This window comes from Lepisosteus platostomus, chromosome 14 (genome assembly GCF_059453375.1).
Source record: "Lepisosteus platostomus isolate fLepPlt1 chromosome 14, fLepPlt1.hap1, whole genome shotgun sequence".
NCBI classification, from domain to species: Eukaryota; Metazoa; Chordata; class Actinopteri; order Semionotiformes; family Lepisosteidae; genus Lepisosteus; species Lepisosteus platostomus.
Genome location: NC_142624.1, coordinates 17,156,537 through 17,177,532, shown reverse-complemented (window position 1 = coordinate 17,177,532; position 20,996 = coordinate 17,156,537). Strand labels below are relative to the sequence as shown.

Here is a 20,996-nt window from a genome sequence, read left to right as displayed (position 1 = left end):
GTAATTTCTCCAGGACAGTGGTCCCCCTCTATTTAGAATAAGATGAGTATTGAATGCTCCAGATACCTTTGTAATACCACTTACATTTCTGTACTTTGATATCTGTGGTTCACAGTCGTCTCACCAAGCTTTTATTGTTCCACCAATCTGACTTTCTTGAAGTCCAGTTCTAACTTCCCCTTAAAGTATACAGTGTTACACTGAGTGCATGTGGGAATACAGTGATCTTCCTGCTCTGCTCAATCCTGCTTCCACTCCGTGGAAAGCAGCTGGAGTACCAACAAGCAGCAATGCCTCCTGTTTCAGAGGTGAATAGTTCTGTGGAAGGCAATCAGGAATACAGAGAAACTGAACCTATTTAAGTATTCCTCCTTCAACACTGAATGAAGATGCATCTTTTGTGCTTCTCACAAACTGTTTGTTACAGTCAACAAGTCATGGCCTCAAATGGGTGTTATCTCACAGGTCATTAGACTCATAGTAGTACAAACCAGTTTGATGTTGTGTGACACTGTGAACTCTAAGCATAAATTTTCCAGGCATTTCATTCATGAGTCACAGTGCTTATTTCCTTGTACTACAATTAATCATTAACTACTGGTCGGAGAATTTATCCTTTAAGCCTACATAGCATGCAACGATACCACTCCTTACAATATAAACATGGAAGACATTTTTAATAAGCAAAGGTCATAGTACATGATGTCAAATATGTGTGCACAATTAAAAAAAGTAAAAATGAAAGACAATAGACAATTCTGTTCTCACTGTAGGTGTCCTTGTTAATTGACCTAGTACCCATAAGTTACTGCAGCTTTCAAAAACACTTTACTGAAAGACACTGTGTTAATGATTTGTTAAACAGTGTCCTAAGCACTATACAGTCAAATGATAATATAGTTATTTACACACTAATGAATTTAAGCCAATCTATTCTTTGATTTCAAGTTAACACTTCATCTAAATCTTCTATAGATATTATAAAACTGCTGTGAAGCTGTTGCTGAGATTATAAAGGAAACAAAAATCAAATTTGGCAGAAACAGAAAATGTTTTATCTGGAACTAAACCCAGATCTGAACAACTTTTCATATGATGCAATTCAATGAAATGTTTTTCTATTTTGGCAAAGAAATTTTGGAGTTTAATTAGAATCGCAAAGAGGAGCTTTTGTTTTTGTGGTTTTGGATATCGTATATCCTGCAAATAAGGAGCACTATTTATACCTTGTGGCTCTGTTTTGGTGTCTGTTTGCCAAGACCCGCACATTCAAAGATCCTATTATGACCCCATGCTCCCAAAAAAATGCAGCATTAACACTAACCCAGTGTCACACAACACCATCCCTGTGGGCTGCAGTACCTACAATTTGTTGGCAGCTACACCACCCTGCAACTCACTACTGGCCACCCACTGAAGCTAAGCAGGTCTGAGCCTGGTCAGTACCTGGCTGGGAGACCTGGGAAAGCTACGGTTGCTGGTGGAAGAGGCGTTAGTGAGACCAGTTGCAAGCGCTCTCCCTGTGGTCCGTGTGTGTCCTAATGCCCCTGTTCGTAATTATTAAAAATCCTCTTTCTCAAAAAGAGTAAGGGTGTTACCCCAGTATCCTGGCCAAACTTCCCCCTGGCCTTTACCAATCATGGCCTCCTAATAATCCCCATCTCTGAATTGGCTTCATTACTGTGCTCTCCTCCCGACTAATAGCTGATGTGTGGTGAGCATTTTGGAGCAATATGGCTGCTGTCGCATCATCCAGGTGGATGCTGCACATTGGTGGTGGTGGAGGGGAGTCCCCATTAACTGTACAGAGCTTTGAGCAAAGAGTCTGGAAAAGCACTATATAAGTATAAGGAATTATTCATTTGTTTTCCAAATTACATAAATAGATTAGACATCTATGACACAGGGTTTTAGGCCCAATGATCAGAACTGCCCACAGCGGGTGGCAATCGCAGGCTCTCCTACCTCTCCCAGTCGGGCACACATATGATCCTCCCAGCCTTCTTCTGGAGGTGCCTCAGGGATGAAGAGCCAGTCAGCTCCAGATGCCAAAGCAGACACCAGAGCCAGGTACCTGAAAGCAGGACACAAGTATGAATGTCAACAGTGCATCAACAACCATCAATGAAGCCAGAGCAGTTCTTATCATTATCAAAGGTTAGAAAATTGCTGCAACAAATCCTTTTGCATTTGAACACTGACAACTTGGTCATTTTTTACCTGCGCATTGCATTTTAAGCTCTAGTTTGCAGTGTTGTGATGGTATCTTTTATTTTAGTTAAAACCATGGATATAAAAAGTAACCAAATGTTACTCAAGTAAAAGTATTGTTAATTCTAAAAATAAGTAACTCACAAAAAGATCCCTTCCAGAAAACTACTCAAGTAAAAGTACAAAAGTATCATCTCCAGTATTAGAAAGTAAAGTGTAACTGTCCTTTCTTCGTTACAATGACTTTATTATTTTCACAAATTTTACCAATCTATTACAACTAATGGTACTGATGTTGCCAAACCAGGCAAGACGCTTTCAAAAACTGATTTATAGAAAAATGTGAAAACAGTTCCGTGTACCTTGAAATAGCCGAGGTTCTTAAGAAAAAAAAGTATCTGTTGTTTTTTTCACAAATGGTGTCACATCTTAGGTTTTTGTCTACGAGTCCAGTCCAAAGTACGTGTAGTATTTGACAATGGCCTCAGTCTGACTGTTAAATACAGTAAGTTGGAGGGGTATTGCATTTATTCAGTGACTAGTTCCTTTGTTTTCAAAGTTCCAATAGAACTCATCATACCACCTAGTAATACAATGGGACCATGATGATTTTCTGGGTTCTTTAATAAGCTGACCTGTGTCATCAGCAAATGTAATGAGATATTATTCTGTGATCTGTGTTTGCTCTTACAATCATTAGTGTACAAAATGAACAGTAGGGGAGACAAGAGTGTCCTGTGGTGATCAAGTAGATGTGAAAAGATTGTCAGATAACCATTTCTCTAATTTGACCTGTTGAGATCTGTTTTTTTAAGAAGTCTAGGACCCATCTTATCAAGCTATTGTTTAAATTGAAGTTCTTTGAGAGTTTCTGTGCAACCAATGGTGATTGTTGCCCTGGTGGTTTTTGGAATGGGAATAGTAGATTTCTACTCGTATAAGCAAATTGTAATAAATGGAGGGCTCGTAATTTGATGGACAGATTACGGGAATATTTTATTCAAAACTAAAATGTAGTTCAGTGTGGATGTCAGTATAAGATTCACAATATTGCAGCTCCCCTATAATGGTTTACATGGCTTGGCATGGTTAAATCTCTATAAACTTGAATGTTTACGCTCTTTAGGCCCTGGTCTTCTTTCAGTTTCTAAGACAACTGTGTGAACATTGGGAGATAGTGCTGTCTTTTCTGTAGCTCCTAAACTGTGATCTTCTAGCCCTTATCAGGTCACGCAAGTCAGTACTAAATTTTCAAAAATTCACTTTTATAATTTGTTTACCTTTTTAATTTGTGTATACTCGTCTCTTTTGCTTTATTGTACTTCATTTTAAGATGATGTGTCCTGAAAGGCACTATGGACAACAAGGGCTCATGTAAGAGTTCAGATGAATAGCTTTTAAAACCCATGATTTACCTAAGAAATCCATCCATCCCTTAATTTTCTAAGCATTTTATTCAATACTGTGTCGTGGGGGAGCCGGAGCCTATCCTGCCAAACAACAGACAGGATAAATGTCTGGGACGCCAGTCCATCGCAGGGCACACACAGACACAAACACACACGCGCAACAGAGCTACCGATGAGATTTCCTTCCAAAATTCATAAAAAAATATTTGGGATTTCTTCATGCTTGGGCTTAGTTAAGTTACCAAGCTTTACTGAAATTAGCCATCTAGAGCCAGAGGTATCCTCAATTCTCTTTACGGTATATCTTAAAGACTAGTTGTTTCTAAAAGACTTAAACACTTGGTTTTACTGACAAAGGGTAGTTACTTTTTTTTCTATGTCCACAGCTTTATAGACCTGTTCAATGTTCACAGGATAAGAACAGACATGGAGGCCCGATAAAGACTCACCCGCAGTGCCGCCCCATGACTTCCAGGACAAAGGTGCGCTGGTGACTACAAGACAAATCAACAATATCAGGAAATGAACAGGAAATGTCTGGTTACTGTAACTTAATTGTTTAAATATAGATCTAAAGTTAAAATTGAATTTTTCAAAGATAGTGCGAGAAAACAATTAGTTTATTTATCATGTGTCCTACACAAAATATTTCGTTGTGTAGGAGGGAGAGTGGAAAAGATGGATGACAGATGACAGCTTGTAAAGAGTGAAATACAAGCTTTATTTCTCAAGCACAAGTAATGTACCTCCTATTTTTACTACATTAAACATCTTATGACAAGCTCGTCATCCAGCCAATGTTTTTGTATGGAAAACTGAATTCCATGAGTCAATTCAGCTATTTTTTCCTAAGTGCTTATCTTAAATGAGTGCATGGGAGAAACTCAACCAATGAATAGCTAGGAGGAAAATTTCAGAATGACATCTAACTGCTGTGCTAACTGGAGAGCAAGTCTGGACATTTTTAAAGGTAATCAGAGAACAAAACAACCAGGAAATAATTCTGAAAGCACAACGGTAAAGCATCTCTCTTCATTCTGTCACAAAATGGCAGTAACCAACAACTCACCATCTAGCAATTACATTACACACTGAGCTACAAACCAAGCTGAGGAGCAGTTCCATTACTGTGGAAATTGAGAAACAGCCTGCTTTTGTCAAAGAGTACAATAGAGGGGGACTGAGATTATTTGCTAAACAATGTTGAGAAAAACTGACAAAAAATGAAAATCAGTGGAACCTGCACAGGTCTAACTAAAAGTTTAATTGGAATACATTTATAATAATTTTGTCTATAGATTATTCTAAATTCTAATTAAACTGTGTAATTTTAAAACAAATGTATATTCAAAGTAATTTATACTGTCGGTTTTTGAAGTGTTTCATTTAGTATTGGCTGCATTTATACTACATTCATTTAAATTGGATTTAATGATGAAGTCTGAAATAAGGAAATTAAAGAAAAGAAAGCTAATGAACATTTGGATTTGATTAAAATATCAGTAGTTACACTCCATAATAAAAGAAGTAGAATCGATCTTAAAACACATCATCAAGAAATACCATGTACCACCATTACAGAACAAAACATGATAAGTTCATCATAAAGAAACCAAAAAAATATATTTCTTGGAGTTCAGACTTGCAGGTGTGGGTCACAAAGATGAACTTACATTCAAATGTGTCTGAAGGAACACTCCAATTATTATATGAAACCATCGTTATTAAAATTTCAGATGAATACAATAAATATATTACACTTAAAAATGGACTACATCTGCATAACATTAAAAGCTAGGCTTGGATTTTTTCAAATGACCGTCTGACCTCTGCGCTGTAGTAGTGATGGCATCAATGACCTCCATGATCCTGTGTAGGGCAGAGTCGGCCCCAATGGTCATGTCAGTTCCGCAGAAGTCATTGTCAATGGAGCCCACCAACCCCACAATGTTCAGGTGTTTGTACTGTTGTGCCATGGCTTCTGTGATCCTACCTGCCAACACAGACATAAACATGATGAAATATGCCCAGTCATATCTACTAATGAGAAGCAGCATGCAAATGTGCCAAGAGTTGTGTCTAGAGTTTTGATGGGGCCTCTGAAACCTACAAATATTTAGGTTGTAGAAAAGTAATTGCAAAAAAATGCAGGTGTTTAGAACATTGCAAATAGTAATAGGTTTATTCCATGCTGAAAAGAGAAGAGAGAAAACAACGTTTCAGGTGTGAAGACCCGTGTGACACCTGAAGAAGGCTTCAAAGCTGAAATGTTGCATTTTTTCTCTTCTCTTTTCAGCATGGAATAAACCTATTACTTGTTCCTTTGCAGGCTACGCATGCTGACGCAGCTACCCACCTGAACTATTGCAAATAGTATCTGAGTATAATAATAGCTTGAGGTCCTGTAGGTTGACATTAACTTTAAATTAGCAACTATTTAAGACCTGGAAAATACAGATGATTTAACTCCTTATCCAATTAATTGGTTCAATTAAGAAGTGAGATCAAAAGAAAAGCCAGATCTGAAAAGATTCATCTTCCAGTAGGATAATGGCCCAAAACATACTCTCAAAGCCACACTGGAATGGTGCAAAAAGAAAAAAGTCAGTGTTCTGGAGTGGCCCCGTCAAAGCCCAGACCTCAATCCAATCAAGAATCTGTGGCAGGAGATGAAAATTGCTGCAACAGTTTCCATTTAACCTATGAGAACTTTAGCAATTTTGCAAACAAAAATAGGCGAAAACTGCAGTGTTCAAATGTGCAGATTTGGTAGAAATTTATTCAAGAAGACTTATGGTTGTAATTTCTGCATGCCACAACCAAATACTGTCTCAAAGAGGGAGAATACTTATACAAAAGTAATTTTCTATTTATATTTAATTTAGGAAGATCTGTTGAATTTTGGTTTCACTTTAACATTAAAGAGTAAAAACTCCCCATTAAATACATTATGATTCCATATATATATAATGTATAATGACACAATAAAATGTAAATAAAAATCCAAGGGTGGTGAATAATTTTGATAACCACAGCATATCCTAATAATTTAACCCACTTTGTCCAAACAAAGTAGTTCCTGCTTCAAGACATCTCTTCAAGACTAGACTACTTGCAATGCTTTGCTAACTCGTTTAGATTACTTCAGAAACTATAGTATATGACACACTTGGGATATAAAAGTATTACTGCATCATATGTACTTCACATCTAAACCTGTCTTTTGTGTAAAGAAACCCTATCATTCTCAAGTCAATCTGTGTAGTTGTTCCTATGACATTTGTAGTTTGATGTTCAAGAACAAAATGGCAGTCAGACACACCGGAGTTTCTAGTTGTAATCTTGTGCCGGAATTAAAAATATCCAAATGAGTCGTAGGCAGAGCCCCAGTAGCACCTGTGTGCCAGTGTGATTAGGAGTCACTGTTCTTTGTAGACACATCTGTTGTACCCTCCTCAATCAGTGCATTAGGCCCATTGATGAATGTCCGATCCACCTCACCAGATTTCACCAGATCTGCCAGCAGCCCGCTCCACTCGGTCCTGAAGATGTTGGCTCCTGTGAGGCTGCCGTCTCCCCCACACACACACAGGTTGGTGATACCACGCTGCACCAGGTTGAAGGCAGCTGCCAGCCTCCCTTCCCGGGTGGTGAATGCTTTGCAGCGGGCACTGCCAATGACAGTGCCTCCCTGGGAAGATAGGCAAAAAAACAGTCAGGGAAAGGGAAATAGAACTCAAGAACAAGGTGAGCGCTTAGGACAGCAGTTGTTCTTCAAGAAGGTTTTATTTCAAGTTAATTAAAAGTTGCTATATTAGTAAAATCTGATGGTTTGTATTAAAAACATATAGAAAAGAATCTTGTTAAGGGTAATGCTATTTCTATGCGACATTAAAAACATTTTCATTTAACATTGTAACATTTAGTGTTACATTACAACTGAATAACACTAAAATCTAAAATACTTCCAAGTAACAAACCCCTACATCAATTAAACAGCAGCCATGAGACTGTTAACATTCCATTCCTCAATGATAAGGGAATGGAAAGTTAATATCTCCACCTTGCAGATACTGACAAATATTTACAAACATATAAATTGTATTCTACTTCTTTATTTACCACTAGAATTTCTAGGAAAAAAATCTACAGTGTACAAAAACAGCAGGTTCTGCAAACAACCCTTAAGATTTGTAGTTAAGTACAGTTTGCCAGTGAAAGCGAACGTTCCACAGATCAGGTCATCCTTGGCTCATAGTTGGTTATGTTAAGTTGTGGTGGATAATGGCACTGTTTCTACTGTGACTTCTCAGGTCCAAATTTTGATAGATCATTACGTGTTAGAATCTATGTCTATGTACATGTAACATGAATGTAAAGAAGGGATGTAGTGTCAGCAACGGCTGATTCAAAACAGTCCTTCCATTCAATATTAGATAATAAATATCACTTAAACTAGGACAATCTTGATAAAGACCTGTAAATTAAATGATGTTTGTTTTCTCTATAGAGTATGAAACATTGGTAACTGTGCTCATTAATAAGTATATAATGCCCAAGTGGTGCCATTTTCTAGATATAATAATGTCTAGATATAATAGTTTTCAGTATTGTAGCACATAGACATAGTATAACAGGGATTTTCAAATCCGGTCCTAGAGAGCCGCTAACAACCCCAGCAGGTTTTAATGGTTGCCACTAAATCACCAGTTTCTTAAGATCTGATTTAATTAAATGGAACAATTTAATCAGTGATAATATAAGAAGTTGCATGTTTAAATTACGTAATGCAGAGTTCATTTGAAATGAGCAAAATGCTTCCTTAATTGCTAAATAACATAAAAGTGTTTCTCATCGTTAAAAACAAAACATTCAAGATGACCTGTAAAGGCAAAATGGATTTGGGATCCCCAGGAGCAGGGCTACCATACAAGATGAGCTACCACTCGCAAACAATCAGCAAAAAGACAATCTGATACAAAATGCACTCGAGTTTGTATAGAATTAACATTGTCAGCATTGATACTGAAAGAATAAGCAAACTGAAAATGAAGGAGACCACTTGAAAAGCCACTTTGCATTTAAGGTTGCTTATAATCAGAAATCCCATTAAAGAAGCAATTGTTATGCCTTACAAGCCTATAGTAACTTTACCCCACAGACGTGTTCTCACTGTTGCAACAGGAACTTTATCCCTGTTCAATGATTTTGTACTTTCAATGACACAACCACTGTAAAGAAAATCAGCTTTATGAGATCACATACTGACTTATCATTGAAAATATGCCCTTACATACAACATTTCAAGGTAGTTCTGCAATACATAACTTTTAAATGAGTTTTACTTTGGTGTGTTCTATGAAAGAACCAATGGAATCATTTTAAACCATACAATCAGGAAACACATAACAAAATGTGGGAAACCAAATTCACTTTAGTTGTACATGTAATTAAATTGCAAAGGGCACTGTAAATGCATAACTTTGTCAAACCTACGAGAGCCGGCTGAGGATCTTGAGCAAAAACATCTGATCATAAAACAAGCTTTTCTCCGCCTTTAGAAAGAACCGAGCCAATGGGCAATTTTATTCTAAAGACGTACACCCCCTTGAAAAGCAACAATGAGTTAGTGCCAGAGAATCTAGGCTGGTTATCTAACCATATGAAGGACTACTCTAAAAAGGAAAAGAAAAGCGAGCTAGAATGAGATTGACTCCCTGCACCAGGAGGAAATGTCAGTATCTGAAGCAAAAGATGGGATGTTTAAAGATTTCCTGTATTTTCTGACTAGTAGTCTCTTCCAAACTGTTATTCAGTTAAAACAAAACTGCACTGAGTATCAAAAATGCTTGTCAATCATAACTGCAAAACATTCAAAATGCTATCTATCATTAGGAAATGTTTTGTGGCAGGCATGCTGTCTCTTCATTAAAAAAGTCACAGCGTAGGTAAATTCATTATGCCGATTAGCATTTGTCATCAATAGTACTGATCAACAGGGGCTCTGGAGTCATAGGTTAGTCATAAGCGTGGCCACTAGTAGAAGCAATCTGAGAAGTATATCTGCGATACATGCTTTGCACAAGGTTAAAGATGCTGTCTTTTGCCTCAAATCATCCCATCTTATCCCTCAAATGTTTGATGGACTCAAGTCTGGTGAGTAGGGCATCAGCAACATAACTGTTACATTCTCATCTCAAAAGAAAGCCACTGTTACACCAGCAGCATGAGGAGAGGCAATGTCCTGCTTGAATGTTGCCAGTGCCAATCAAGGCAGTCCACACAACTCCTGGTTTTACTGCTAGAGCAGTGAAACTACTAGTAAATCCACCAGAGGTGGTGCCCCAAAATATCTAAGGCACTAAGATTTTTTCTTGATAAGCAAGATTATCACATATTATCACCTTCCTTTGTTTTTCTTTATTGATTCAAAGAAGGCTTGAGATTCAACAGGTTAAATTTCATCATCAACTGTGCACAATCAACTTTCTCATTAACAAGATGATTTAATCCAAAATCAAAATATCAAAATGCATATACTTTTCTAAAACATAAATGCACAGATATGTTTTTATGCCCAGTATATTTATGATAAGAGTGTTATTTGGGGTCCCAAATTGTCCAATGTCCAAATATACATTGTCCAAAAGTGAAATACTGACAGACTGCAGCCAGGGAACTGGAGTGTTCCTCACACAAATCTTATGAGAAGAATGAAACGTTATGAGGAACAGAACTACATCTGAGACTGAAAGAATTCAAATTCCTCTAGCTGCAATTGATACAAAACTCCAGGTAGTGAAAGGTTTAACACTACCTTAGTAAGCAGTCCATTTGTATTCTGAGAATAAACCTTAGCAATTATTATATAAAGCTCAACTGTCTGTCAAACAGCCAGAATCACATGCAGCAAAAGGATCCTTACCAGCTCATAATCAACCTTAACAGTACTAGACAAGGCAGGGGAGAAAAAGAGAAAAGGAGAGACAGAATGAGGAAGAGCTAAAAAACACTAGTCATACAGAAATAAATGCATGACAGCTGGAAACACAGAGATGCAGAGACTATGTTTTGCACGGACATTATCTTGACAACGAAAGCAAGGCTTCAAATAGATCAAAACAACTTTTTCAGTACAGCAAAATTTGTAAGGACCTGACCTTAACAGAAAAGAACAAAACAACATCTGTTTTGCTGCCTTGTAATCATTCAAGTCAAAGACATCAAGCTTAAAAAGACATAATTGTTTATAACCCTTTTCTACAGGACAAAGGATTCCTGATGTGTGCTCATTTCATTATGAAGTCTGACTGAAAGCAGTAACAGTCAGAATTGGCTGAGCTCAAGTTAGATTTTAAACCCTGGTTATCTTGTTACCAATTACATAAACATTAGAAAGGCATCATTTTCAAATGCTCCCAAATTGTGCATTCTGTCACATGAAGTCTTTGCACAACATCATGGTGATGAAACTCCAGCAAAAAACGTCCAGAGCTTCTAATCCACTACAGTTGCTCTTTAATCACCCTTCCTGACTCACTTCATCCCGACATTCATGGCTATAATAAATCTAATCTTATCCCAGGGCATCACAAATATAAATCTGTCTTTCCACAGTAAAGAAACTAATACAGGGATGGCAACTAACCTGGATATCATTCTGGCTTATTAGTCAGTCTCATGGTTGTATAAATGGAAATTGGTATAAGATTTATTGTAGGAGTAATTTTTTCCTGCTTCCCTGATTTTCCAACCCATTCTGCAAGTCAATGGAATGATTGAGGTTGCCACATCAGGAAAACAGCGGTGATCAAGTAACACTGGGGCCCTGGGTTCACTTCCAGACCTGGGATGCTATCTGTGTGGATTTGGTATTTTCTCCCCATATTCGCATGGTTTTCCTCTGGGTGCCCATTTCTCTCACAGTCTAAAGACATACTGGTAGGTTAACTGGGTTCTGGTAACACTGGCCCTGGTGTGAGAGTGTGCTAGTCTGTGTATGTGTGTGACCTGTGATGGCATGGCATCCAGACCAGGGTGTATCCGCCTTGCGCTTGTTGATTGCCGGGATAGGCTCTGACTCCTCTGCAGTTAGAAAATGGATGGATGTCTGGATATTAAGAGTCTATAAAGAATGGCCATCAGAATTTCAAGAGCTGTGCAGAAATCTCAGACAAGCTGTTGTTAAACTGACCAATTAGTTCTGCATGGTATCTGCCAGACACTGTGTTTTTTAGCTGAAATGCCTAAGATTAAGCTTTATTAGAAGTCTCATTGTCATTGTGTTAGTTTATAATCCTTTATAAAAAAAAACAGATAAAGGGATATAACAAGCCTGGATATCACTGATATCTTGCAGAGGTCATACCACATTGATATCTATCTGATGGTCAATGTGGTATGATTGTATTCCCATGGTGCTTTAATCCTTTCTTCACAACGTGCCAATGTTTTTCTGCTCATTTAAATGGTCTGGTTTGACAGTCCACTCAGCAGGTACTAGAAAAGTGGAAGGATTTACTGTATATAACTCTGCATTTACATAATAGACAACTCTTTTAAAAAAATTCAATAAAGTTGGCAATATTCTAGAGATTTCTTGAGAACAAGGACTATGGGCTGTTTGGGCCATCTTTAGACAGCTATTTAATTGCGAGGTGGCAGGAAAGAGCCTATGCTAATTTTAACTACAGATTCGACACTGTGAGACTCCAAAACCCCTCATCACGGTGCTCACCACAGTAAGTTCAAAATTCAAACTGACGGGCTTCTGTCTTACTCAGATTCAACTACAGTTCTCACATGAGAATGTCTGGCTTACCAGCTGTATGATGTTGGAAACACTCTGCCAGTTCGCCAACTTAATGTTGTCACCCCCATCCACCAGCCCCTGGTAACCCTGCAGTGCAACAGAGACAATTTGTTTGAATGCCAGTTAATAGATCTGTGAAGTCAAGGCATGAGTTGCATATAAAACAATAAGTACAGCATGTGACTCCAGTTAAGTACAAATGTATACAAATCAGACAAAGTGGTATATTGAAGACTGCCATTAAAGAACCAGAGGGGAAAAAACGACATGGAAATAAACCAAAGTCTTTGAAACTCAAGTTCATAAAATAAAAAGGAAGAAAAATCAAGATTTAAACTACTGTTAAATGGGCAAAGGAGGAATTTTATTTTTCAGAGCTATAAGACTTATTACGACATACTAAGAAATACCTTTAGGCCTGTGATGTCTTTTAAAAGCATATAGTCCATATTAATCATGGAAATAAATATAAATTATATTTTTGCAAAACTTTATTCATATTAATTAAAAAAAAATAATACAAAGTGATACATTTTTGTATAATATCATCTTAACAATAACATTAAGAATAACATATTAAGCTTTAAACTTTAACAATCCAAATATTAGCATAACCCCAATGGGTTCGAATGAAACAGTGCAGTAATATCAGATTCAAGAAAACTCAAATTAATCTGCATCCAAACTTGCACCAATGATGTAGCCCCTATAGAAGTTATAAACCATGAAAAGACCTTTACATCACTTAACAAAAAAAACATACCTCATAAATGAGATAGACCTTGGCTCCTACAAATATTCCCATCCGTGTTACAGCTCGGACAGCTGCATTCATCCCTGCAATGACAAAAAGATACGTTATGTCTGTACCTGAAGATGTTTGGTCACAAGAATGACTGCATGAGACACATTTACCTTTTTTTCCAAAAATTGTTAACAATAACTACTAGTGTTACAAGAACCAGCAAAAGTCTGAGTTCCTTAAGCCCTCCCCCCTTAATTCATTTCTCTGTCTCCTCTGCTGTATAGTGGGGATGCTGGTACATAATGGCTATCTTATGTCACCCGGTCGGTGAATAAAGTCAGTTGACTCCTATATATAAAGGCCACTGGGATCGATTGGGATGAAAGGCACTAAATACTGTACATCCAAAGAATCAATTACTGAAAAATAAGGTTCTAAGTATGTTGCATAAAACATTTAAAAGAGGGGAACAAAGTGTGGAGGGAGGGCAGTGATGTCATTTAAATGTAATAGTATTAAGAAACAGTAAAGATACTCCTACTCGAGAGAGAGCATTCTGTACACCAAGTGTGAACATGAGATGACTAGAAGCTTTAACAATCACGTTAATAAGATAAATCATTTCAAAACTGACAAGTGCCATATCCAACAGCTTAGGCTGGGGAGCCCAGACATCCTCAGACTATCACAAAAATTATTTTGAAGAATGCTGTAGTTAAGCCATTCTGATATCAGACGTGCAGGATAAAACCCTATAGTTTAATAGATTTGTGAGATATGTGTCCCACAGAAAGTATCGCACTCAGTTCTTTTTTTTCGCCCTTGCCAAGATGGCCAGCTGGAGCTGTCAGCCATGTTATGGGCGCTGCTGGCAATCCAGAGCAGGGAGATGGTGTGTGCCCTCACACAGTCTTTATTAGACTATTGGCAGTACAGTGTGGTGAGTGGAAGGGAGTGAATTGCAGCCAACCAAATGATGTACTCTGTGTGGGACTACGGCCAGGAGGCACCACACCCTGTGTGGGACTGCCATGTAGACTGTGTAGACTGAGTAACCATTACTGCCCGGCTTGGTAGTAAAGAGCAATATGAATATGAGTTAGCAAGGAGTTCAACAAAGAGCTAAATTTTAATTTTGCTTATTTTGTTTTGATGGTGGCTAGTGTTTTCCTCAATGATGTAAAAAAAAAAAACTTCAAAATAAACTCTGAACTTTATGGCTTGTGTTGGGGTTTGTCTGTTGCCCAGGAAGACACCTACACAAGCACATTGCTGTTTACCACTCCAAACGGCATCACACAGTGCATATTTAGTTTTAAATATATTCATACCAGCATGCAGAAAAACTATGGTAACATTCAACACTTCACAGACTCTTCTTTTGATTCCACACAGCATTTCAACATCCAAATATTAAATCTACCAATGAAAAAAAGAAAGGAGCTGAATGCCTGCATCTGTGCCTCTGTAAGGCACGTTTCAGGGCAACTGTTTCCTAGCAACCAGTTGAGGTCAGATTGGTAAATGCAAGACAAAATGGACAACGTCTAAAGGAAGTGAAGGACGCATGAACAAAACAGCTGATGTACCAAACTGTCTAGAGAAAATCAGAATGTGAAACTCAGTTCTTTTTAGTGTAAATGACAGCTCTAACAGACCTCTTACAGCATGAATTTGATCAGATCAGAGCCTTTAGCACAAACAAGCAATAACTTGTTCTTTACTTGCCCACAGATAAAAAGAGCAAAGCTTTCATTAACTATTAAATACCTGTGAACTGGATAGGAGAAGCTCCATACTCTGGATCACATACAAAGTCTTGTATCCACTGTACCAAGAAATAGCTAATTGAAGTGGTTTAATGCCAATAAAAGACACTTTAAAGTTAATTAGGTCTATGCATTGATGTATTCTTTACTGAGATAATTCAAATGAACAGACGGTGTGACTTGCACAGATAAAATAATCATAAAGAGACAACCCAAAGATGGCATGTGGCAATCCAAACAGTAACCTAGTAAAATTGTACAATATAAAGTATATATTACTAATTTCTGTATCTGTTTATCACTCCTTCTCTCCGTCTTTCATAATTTAGAATTTTAAATCTAAAATCCAGTGTTTGCCAGTCTGAGAATCGTATGTCCCCCCCACTCTCCATTTTACATTCTGCAAAAGTCCTGACTGTGGGCACGTACAGGGGAACTCCCCCCGTGCTGTACGTGACACGATAGCGCAGGGGATGTAGTACACCATGTGAGAGTTAAAGGGATTAAATGGAGCCGAGGGGTGTACGATATCTCATAATTTTTTTTTTAAATAAGTTTTAAAGGACAGTAAAAAGTGTATGTACTGTAAAGTGCAGGCCGACGTAGCCAACCCCAATATAAATTTGCACTTCCCAAAAATATTTAATGTCACAAACGCATGTGCACACTAAATAAACTAACAAAAAGCTAATAGAATACTTGCTAAATAATGTATGCACACATAAAATTCCCAAATTATAAAACATAAATTAAAATGCAGCCTTAAGTTATGCAAAATACAACTACGCGTACGATCAATTGTATCGATTGTGTGTCTCATGGAGAGCAAGCTGGGGCATGCGAAAAGACGAATTCCTAATGCAAGATATTGTTTTGGGCTAATAAAGTGATGTTATAAACTGATTCATAAAATGATTGCGTACAGATGTTTTAAATGTTATGGTAATGAATAAAAAGCATATTTTTTTACCTATTAAGTGTGATTCATTATTTTATCATTAGCAAAAGGAATATATATGTCCTTAGCTGATGAATTTGTACCGACTCATCAGAGGCGCTGGAATCTATTATTTATTTTTCAAATAGCTTGCTAAACAACGCAGATTTGTCTACCTTGAGCATCTCCCCCACTAGTTAGGACGGCAATGGCTTTTCCAGCCCCGGTCATTCGCAGCTTCTCCAGGTCCATGATGATAAAGGAACGACTGGAATCCTAAAACAGCGAAATAAAAAAAATGCAACCAATTTTCTGCTGAAATACAGCAGCTTCTTGCTATTCTCAGCAGGACGCACAACCAAGTGACCTTTGCTGTAATTGCTAAAGTCTCCCCCTCTGAAGCTAAACAACTCCGCCCTCTATCAGGATTGTATGTTCCGGAGCAGTGGAAAAGATTGGTTCCTTTTTCTCCTAAAAGCTTTTCTCCCCTTCCCTGGGAGGAGGGGGGGGATTGGGGAGACCGAATGTTTTTTTTTAAAACAACATCAAAAATAGAACGACCAAAATATAAAATAATGAAACAGATGTGCATTACTGTGCTTTACTAAAACATTCGTGGAAATAGGCTACACCAGATGACGGAATGCCCAAAGGACTATAATGAGACAGAAAGAAAATAGCTATAGAGTATAATCCCAAAATTAAATTTTACTATCATAAACACCTTTGCTAATACATATCCGAATTGACACAATAAATCTGGGATGATAGTTCTTTTCTATGACAGAGCAAGCATACCGAAAATAGGGTAAAAACGTTATCTTGATATTCCAAACTCAAATAATTAAAACTACATTTTAGGAAATTTATGTATTGCACTAATATACAGTACATAAATATGTTTTGTATTAGAATATTTACTTTCATATAAAAATGCCATTTTACAATCCTAAAATCCCTCAGATCAAGAAACAGTTATTTTCCATGGAATGTGAAATTGAATTACAAATCAGGTTTCTTCATACATTTTTATCAAAAAATATTTTTAAAATAGTGGTTAAGGCTTTTGATTCTTGCCAAGTCATGTTAATGCTTCACTTACTGTTACTAATACTTTGAAATGTGTCTAAACAGAGCTAGCAGAGTTTTTGGAATTTGTGCCATTATTGGTGTACTGTAAATCTTAAAAAATATTTTTTCTAAGTCTACATTGCTCAACATTAAGATTGAGTTTTTTTTAGTACCGGGCCATCTTAATTTAGTGACCTGATACAACAAAAACAAGGCAACATGAAGAACAAAAGACAATTGAAATTTAAACTATTTGCAACTTTGCCAATGCTTGTAAAAATAAAGCACAGTAAAGGCAAAATAAGTATTTATAATTATTCAGTAGCCATATCACCCTGCAACTCACAACTGGCAACCCACTAAAGCTACGTAAGCAGGTGTGAGCCTGGTCAGTACCTGCATGGGAGACCTCCTTGGAAAAACTAAGGTTGCTGCTGGAAGAGGTGTTAGTGGGGCCAGCAGGGGGTGCTCACCCTGCAGTCCATGTGGATCCTAATGCCCCAGTATAGTGACGGGGACACTGTACTGTAAACAGGCACCGTCCTTTGGATGAGACGTAAAACTGAGGTCCTGACTCTCTGTGGTCATTAAAAATCCCAGGGTGTCTCTCGAAAAGAGTAGGGGTGTAACCCCGGCGTCCTGGCCAAAATTCCCCATTGGCCCTTACCAATCATGGCCTCCTAATAATCCCCCTCTATGAATTGGCTACATTACTCTGCTCTCCTCCCCACTGATAGCTGATGTGTGGTGAGCATTCTGGCGCACTATGGCTGCCGTCGCATCATCCAGGTGGATGCTGCACATTGGTGGTGGTGGAAGGGAGTCCCCATTACCTGTAAATCGCTTTTAGTGGAGTGTCCAGAAAGGCGCTATATAAGTGTAAGCAATTATTATTATTATTATTATTATTAAACATCATCTGCATAAATGCTTAGATATCCTAACATACAGTACTTATCAGAAAAAGTATGGAGGAGGAGTCTCAGTTATTTACATATTAGTCTATTTAAGTCTTCAACAGGAGCACTCCACACTCCTGTATATTGGTTGGAAGCTTTTTGTTTGTTCTGACTGTGGAGCATTCTTGATGGAAGCTTGCCTGGTTTGTAATGCATATTCTATAATTTGTTAGTCTGCTTTACTTATTCTTCTGTCTATATTTCATAACCTGTAAAACATATTCTTGAAGGAGAAACACCTTTCAGTTTAAATACTCAACCATAGTGACTACATACTTCTCATATTGTTTTTTCCTATCAGTTTTTAATGTCAGAGATTAAAAAGTCAACATTCAATGGGTCATAAAAGTAAGCTTTAGAGTGATATGAGTTATTTTCTTCATGCCTCCATGGCTGGAATATGGTTTTTATTTCTTTCTGCTTTTTAGTGTGGAATTAACTTCTACTTGTTCCCCTGCAGTTGCATGCTGACATGGCTCCCACTTGTACCCTGGCATTCAATTCATCATCCAATAAGTATAAACATCTATTGTAACAAAGTGAAAAAATGAGTGTAACAGGTGTTAAGGATTTTTTTGGCCTGAAGTTTGCATAGAATGTCCAGTGTCTCTATAAGGTTGGTGCTTTTGTCTTTCCTTGTTCTGGGGCTTCTCATTGATCAAAGGTTCTTGCTCAGACACTTGAGAAATTGTTGTGTTTTGGAGATACGTTTGTGTGATGGGAAGATTAATAGACTTTAATAAATTGACTATTCTAAAGGATGAGTATCTTGTCTGGGTTGTGGGTGCACTTATGGTTCTGGGAGATAAAAAGAAACCTGTTGCAGGCAGAAAAGGCTTCAATAAGGCTTAAAATCCTTAAAATTACTAGATGGTGTAGTTGGGTAAAAAAGCTAAAATTTCCATGCATTTAGGAGCCACCATCTGTTACACCATCTTTTGGCATGGTGTTCACTTTCTTACCAAAATTCTTACCAGTGATGCAAGATTTAGTACCGACCTTCGCATTCCAAAAGTGGGTAAGTGTACTGAACTTGTACATGATGTCTTTTTCAACTAGTATAGATAGATATGTACAATTTTGGTTTCAGAGTCCAACTTGCCTGCAAATACCTTATCCTGTGTTGTTGGCAACTGTAGGGTGATTTTTTATGGTATGCACACTAGACATTTTGAGTGAGTTTAACAGAATTTGCTTTAAAGGACTTTAGATTTAATGGAAAAATTTGCTAAAGGGGAATTTTGTCTATAAAATCAGAAATACTGGACTTTCCCGACAATAATGGGCAAAGTTTTATTCTTAAAAATAGAGCAAACTAGTGGAAACAAAAATATAAATGAGTTGTAAAATACATTTAATGTAAAATATTCTAAAGAATTGGCTTTATTACTCTGTTCTCCTCCCCACTGATAGCTGGTGTGTGGTGAGTGTTCTGGCGCACTATGGCTGCCGTCGCATCATCCAGGTGGTGGTGGAGGGGAGTCCCCATTACCTGTAAAACGCTTTGAGTGGAGTGTCCAGAAAAGTGATATATAAGTGTAAGCAATTATAATAATAATAATAATAATAATAATAATAATAATAATAATAATAAAGTGATTCCATGGCTATCAATTGTACTCTATAGGAGAAGGTAAATTGTTTTGTATGCTTCAGTTAATTTTTTTAAATAACTAAAAAAAACACTAAAATGCTAATAATATATCAAGATCTCTGTAAAATGTACAAGTTATAAACTAGTGTAAAGATTAATACTACTAGGTCATTTGCATACTTTGGGTGTTGGTTATGTTTCAGATGCTTAAGCAACACATGAAATAAAGAGCTTGTATATTTATTATAAAAGTACAGAAGAACAATTTTCATTCACTGTTTTGATCAAAATTGTTAAAAAAATACAGTAAGTGAAAAGATCCAGGTATATTTTTTTCTCATATACTGTAAGAGTGTTTTGGGGCTGAAATAAAATGTTGTACATGTTTTAACAGACATCCAGCAATTAGCGAAACCCCTCCCCTCATTAATCCATTACACTTCAGGTTTACTGTATGTCACTAATTGGAATGGGAACTGAATTGGAATTGGATTGAATGGAACTGGAATGAACGAGAATACATTCTAGATATTGAATGGAGTTAAACTACATTTACCACCACTCTGGAGTTCAGGTGTGGTCTGACTGGGTTAGGAAATCCACAACAAAAACCTGATATTGTTTTCAAGACTTTTTCTTGACAAATCAAATTGAAAGAATAAGGTGACAGACATGTATGACAGAAAACCTCAGCAAGATATTATGTTCATCCAGGATGTATTAATCTGCTGCTGACACTGTCTGACAGGGTCGTCCTGGTCATGACTAAGTACAATCATTAGAGCCAGAAATGCACAGAAATTGCACTTTCCACTGGTTTAAGCAATAGGAGCACTTAAACAAGTGATTTTTATTCCCAATAATTCATCTTTGAAAGTGTTTTGAACATATCAAATTTCATTCAATACTGATTAATTCTGATACATGAATGTTGATGTTTTCCAACACAACAAGTAACCGTTATTAGTGTTGTCAATGTTTTATTGAGATGCAATGGTAAAAATTGAGCAAATAAAATAAGTGTATGCGAAATAAGTGAAAAATAAAGGAGTTTGTATTGCCATGTCCCATAGAATGGTCAAAAAATTTGTGAATTTTTCCTTTACCATACATGTTAGTGGAAAAATGTAATGTCTTGATCAAATGAGATTTCATAAGACCTCAGAACCAGAATAGTTGATGCTCATCAAGGTTTCCAAGCCAGTATTTAAAGATCTGGGTCTCCTTCCATCCACGATCAGTCTATAAACAAAAAAATATTTAATATTGCTCTTTTCAGTGTTAATGCCTCAACCATCAGGAAATGACTCTCTATAAAGAACACTTCTGCCCATCTCAAGTTTGCCAAAGTATACCTCGATGATCCACAAGACAACTTGAAGAATGTTCAGTAGACTCACAGATCAAAGTGTTTTGTTTTTTTTTACCAGTTAGAAATGTTTTGTGTGGCGAAAACCAAACACTCATCCATCAAGCATGGTGGTGGGGA

The 20,996-nt window shown here is 37.1% G+C and overlaps 1 protein-coding gene across 1 annotated transcript in view; it reads right to left on the bottom strand.

The window, feature by feature from the left end:
* pfklb (phosphofructokinase, liver b) overlaps positions 1-16,323 on the bottom strand; it is a 31,063-nt gene extending 14,740 nt beyond the window's left edge. The window contains exons 1-7 of the mRNA XM_088607261.1: positions 16,060-16,323; positions 13,196-13,269; positions 12,442-12,519; positions 7,122-7,311; positions 5,448-5,613; positions 4,070-4,114; positions 1,966-2,074 (exon numbers count right to left, since the gene is read on the bottom strand). Of these exons, the coding sequence (XP_088463387.1) occupies positions 1,966-2,074; positions 4,070-4,114; positions 5,448-5,613; positions 7,122-7,311; positions 12,442-12,519; positions 13,196-13,269; positions 16,060-16,135 (738 nt within the window). The 5' untranslated portion in view covers positions 16,136-16,323. The remainder of the gene's footprint in view (positions 1-1,965; positions 2,075-4,069; positions 4,115-5,447; positions 5,614-7,121; positions 7,312-12,441; positions 12,520-13,195; positions 13,270-16,059) is intronic.
* Positions 16,324-20,996: the final 4,673 nt, after the last annotated feature.